This window comes from Nicotiana sylvestris, chromosome 2 (assembly GCF_000393655.2).
Source record: "Nicotiana sylvestris chromosome 2, ASM39365v2, whole genome shotgun sequence".
In the NCBI taxonomy this organism is placed as follows: domain Eukaryota; kingdom Viridiplantae; phylum Streptophyta; class Magnoliopsida; order Solanales; family Solanaceae; genus Nicotiana; species Nicotiana sylvestris.
The window spans coordinates 14,891,311-14,895,911 of NC_091058.1; the positions used below are offsets into that span (position 1 = coordinate 14,891,311).

At 38.1% G+C, this 4,601-nt stretch overlaps 1 protein-coding gene across 1 annotated transcript; it reads left to right on the top strand.

The window, feature by feature from the left end:
- The first annotated feature begins 277 nt into the window (after positions 1–277).
- Positions 278–2,646, top strand: LOC104218537 (glucan endo-1,3-beta-D-glucosidase-like). The gene has a single exon (XM_009769062.2). The coding sequence runs from the start codon at positions 426–428 to the stop codon at positions 2,469–2,471; it is 2,046 nt and encodes a 681-aa protein (XP_009767364.1). The 5' UTR covers positions 278–425; the 3' UTR covers positions 2,472–2,646.
- Positions 2,647–4,601: the final 1,955 nt, after the last annotated feature.

Sequence of the window (4,601 nt, forward strand, 5' to 3'; positions counted from 1 at the left end):
CTTGATTATTATGGATAAGTGTTAGTGATGCCGTTAAGAGAGATGTGAATGTATTTTCAAAAAATTATCATCTCTTGCAATCTTGAAATTCCGTTAAAACTTAGTCAACTTTGCATTCTTTCTTCCTTATTTCCTCTCACCTGGCGGCTATTCGAACGCGCATGTTTCCCAACTACAACTCCATTAATCTGACGTACCAAAATTGACAGGTATGTTGTGCACTTGACATAAATAATAAAATTTTGTATTCCTCCCAAAATTTTCAGATCAATTAACGCGCTTACGATTTCGATATCTTAAGTCAGGTGTTGAAGAAAATCAAAAGACAAGTCAAAGCTATCATCACAAAACCTTTCAAAAAACCCTATAAAACCCCTCCACAGCCTGAACCACCACCACCTTCATCTTCTTCACATTTCTTTGCCATGTCATCATCACAGCCTTTCCTGTTCCCCAGTACTCAATCCACTGTTCTTCCTGATCCTTCTTCCTTTTTTGCCCCTAATCTCCTCTCAAATCCATTACCCACAAATTCTTTTTTCCAAAATTTTGTCCTCAAGAATGGTGATCAGCCTGAATTCATACACCCTTATATTGTAAAATCCTCACTTTCATCCCTCACTCTTTGTTACCCATCTCAGTTCCATAATCCTGCTTTCATTTACCAAAATTTTATAGCTGATTTGACTATCACTGCTTTGAATAATCCCAATCCAAATTCACCCCATGTAATTTCATCCTTTGATGATCTTAGTGTCACATTAGACCTTCCTTCTAGTAATCTCAGGTTCTTTCTTGTTAAAGGTTCCCCCTTTATTACGTGTAACGTTCTTGGAAATGTAGCGCTTTCGATTTCAACAATTCATGCCATTCTTGAGTGTAATTCGAATAGTAATCGTACCAAATATACTGTTAAGCTCAACAATGGGCAAACTTGGCTTCTGTATGCTTCTTCTCCCATTGATTTGAGTCATGATTTGTCCACTATCAAGTCCGGTGTGTTTTCGGGTGTTATTCGGATTGCTTGTTTGCCAAATTCTGACCCAACGTGTGAAGCAGTACTTGATCGTTTTAGTTCTTGTTATCCTACAAGTGGTAATGCTGTTTTTAGTCAGCCATTTTGCTTGGAGTACAAGTGGGAAAAGAATGGATGGGGCGACTTGCTTATGTTGGCTCACCCTCTCCATCTCCAGCTGCTTTCTGCTACCGATTGTGCGGTAACTGTTTTAGATGGATTTAAGTACAATAGTATTGATGGTGAGCTTATTGGTGTTGTTGGAGACTCATGGATATTGAAGAGCGATCCAGTTTCTGTAACATGGCATTCCATTAAAGGTGTTAAGGAAGAGGCTTGTTTAGAAATAATTGATGCTTTGAATAAGGATGTTGCTTCGTTGGATTCGAAGGGAATATCAACAACATCGTCTTACTTTTATGGTAAATTGATTGCGAGAGCAGCAAGGCTGGCATTGATAGCTGAAGAGGTTTGTTACCTTGATGTTATCCCGGTTATCCGCAAATTCTTGAAGGATACAGTTGAACCATGGTTGGAGGGGACTTTTGAAGCAAATGGTTTCTTTTATGAATCGAAATGGGGTGGAATTGTGACTAAACAAGGGGCGCTAGATTCGGGAGCTGACTTTGGTTTTGGGGTATATAATGATCACCATTTTCATATTGGCCATTTCCTTTATGCTATTGCAGTGCTAGCCAAGATAGACCCAATCTGGGGAAGAAAGTATAGGCCACAAGCTTATGCACTTATGGCGGATTTTATGAATTTAAGCAGGCGAACAAATTCGAAATATGCTCGCTTGAGGTGTTTTGACTTGTGGAAGCTGCATTCTTGGGCTGGGGGATTAACAGAATTTGCAGATGGACGGAACCAGGAGAGCACAAGTGAAGCAGTAAATGCATACTATTCAGCAGCTTTAATGGGTTTGGCCTATGGGGATACCAATCTTGTTGCCATTGGATCCACCCTTTCGGCTTTTGAGATTCATTCTGCACAGACTTGGTGGCATGTGAAAGAGGGAAGCACTTTGTATGGGGAAGAATTTACAAAGGATAACAGGGTGGTGGGTGTTTTATGGTCTAACAAAAGGGACAGTGGCCTTTGGTTTGCTCCAGCTGAATGGAGAGAGTGTAGACTTGGAATTCAGGTCTTACCCATTTTGCCCATTACTGAAGTTCTGTTTTCAGACGTTCAGTTTGTGAAGCAGTTGGTCGAATGGACACTGCCAGCTCTGGCAAGGGAAGGTGGGGTTGGAGAAGGGTGGAAAGGGTTTGTGTATACATTGGAAGCAATATATGATAAAGTGGGTGCTTTGGACAAAACTAGGAGTTTAACTGGATTTGATGATGGAAACTCGCTTTCAAATCTACTGTGGTGGATTCATACTAGAGATGATAAAGTGGAGGAAAGTGATAAAGGAAGCAAGTTCTGCTGGTTCCGACACTACTCTCATTAAGTTTTATGGTGTGTTACATTTGGAATGTCCTTTTAAGGCTTTAATTGAGTATACTCAAAATATGACATGATCAGAACAAAAAAGAAGGTTATTTTGTTTCGTAATTTGGTACCTGTCGTTTCTTTTGTTTGTATATAAATTGGATCATTAGTCTGCAGCTCAATGCTTTGCGATATGATTGCTGTAAGTTCTTCCCCGATCTTAGTTGTTTTAAATAAAAGCTCAAATTTTATAATGTCTAACCAAAGTTTCGGTTCCTTAGGATGAAAAACAAAAATGTTAAATACCATGAATAAATAATTTGCTGAATCGATCATTGGTGTACCTGTAATCTCCTAATTTAGTAGGTGAAGCCATGTATATTGTTACTGAGCTGATCTTTGTGTATCTGAGGTTGGTTCCAGACATTTCCAATATTAGATGTGAAGTTATGAAATTGCGTCTGGTGAAGGATATTAATGTTCGCAGACATAAATACTTAATTTGGATTTCTGGTGAGATATACATTAAAAAGGAAGTAAAATATCTGCTTGTTATGAATGGAGACTAAATCTAATCAACCAAATCCCTTGTAGCACTGAAAAAATAAAACACTTGTTTGCAAATCAAAACTTATTGATCATCCAGTGATCTGAAAATTCCAAGCCGAAATCTTTCTGTGCAATGCTCTGCTTGAAAGTCGTCGTTCTTCGATCTCTGTTCTTGTTTTGGACATCTCTGTCTCCATTGTTGCCCAATTCTTTGACCCCTTTTCAGCTTTTCATCTAGCAGGTAGCCGTTGGTCCAAATTTGTCTTGAAATCTGGGCACTGTTCGGTTTTGTCTCCTTTCTGTTCTCCTTTTTCTTTTTAAATCAAATTTGCTGCTGCTGGTGAAATTTTTGGACCTGCAACAATTGTCACTTCCAATGTTCTTTACTTTTTAGGCAAGTAAGAGGGTAGAAGCAAAGGAACATTATAACATCGTTTAAGATGAGGTTTCGGTGTCCCAAGACTTAGGAAAAGAGTAGGCTCTGTTGAAGTCTTGCTTTTACTAGAATGCTTGAGGGAGTATTCTGCATCTGATCTTACTTGGTATTGGAGTTAGGTCTTGGTTGTTTACTAAGTATTCATAAAGTTGTCGAATTCTTTGCTGATTGTTCATTCATAACTGTTTCTCTAAGTGCAATAAGAGTTTAGTAAGATGGGAAAATCTCATAAAGGGGAATGAAGTTAATGTCAGCTGTAAAGAGGAATACAAAGATGTCTCAGCGCTAGTTAAGCATATTCATGCACCTGATATTTGATAATTCAAGTGAAAAACTGGATCAACCATTCAGGTGCATAGTCTACTAAGGCCACACTGTGTCATTGCTTTTTAATTAGCGTAACTGTTGAATGTATATGAGTTTAAAATGTCTGATAGGAAAACTTTGAAACTTGTGATGTGTTGCATTTTGTACCTCGTGTGCGTCTCACTATTTTGGAGTTGAGATACCAATGCTTCTGATGACAAAGGAGTAATTTCTGTTGAATTTGTATCTGATAATGTAACTTCTTGCCTATCTCTTGTTTCTCTGCTTAAGGCATGTGAATTGACCAGTGTATTATATGTTGGCTTTATAGAGTCACAAGATGCTGTAACACCTTTTCATATTCTGGGACGTCAACCTCAGATAGTTTCAGGTACTTAATTGCGTGTACATTCTTCTCTATCAGAGTAAATGGGTATGGTTGATCTGATTGATTTTTGTTTTAGTGCTCTATATTATATGCTTCTGATCATGTTGAAGGCTTGAAGCCATAAGAAAAGGTGTTATGTTGCAAAATATTTCTGCAAAATGTGTTATGTTGCTGCTTAAATCTCTAGTAGAAAAGACCTCTTCCACGTATATATAGGTATGTTTTTCTCAACAGAAGTTTAACTTGGTTGCTTCAGTTAGTTGCTTGCCGAACACAGTAAAATTTATTTGTTTTTCCTGGTGCAAGATTCAGGTTTTGAGGATGTGTCAATCTGAAAAGCCTTTTGTAAAGGCTACCAATCTGACCAGCTAGTTATGGATATGGCCTCAAAGGTGAAGAGTCATATTTGGAGCTTAGTTTGAATTTTTTCTTGAATCAAACTCAGCTAAGTATTTGTTGGGGCTAAAAAC

Bases quoted from the DNA above. Each gene is read 5' to 3' on its own strand.
- LOC104218537 (XM_009769062.2), top strand. From the start codon at position 426: ATGTCATCATCACAGCCTTTCCTGTTCCCCAGTACTCAATCCACTGTT.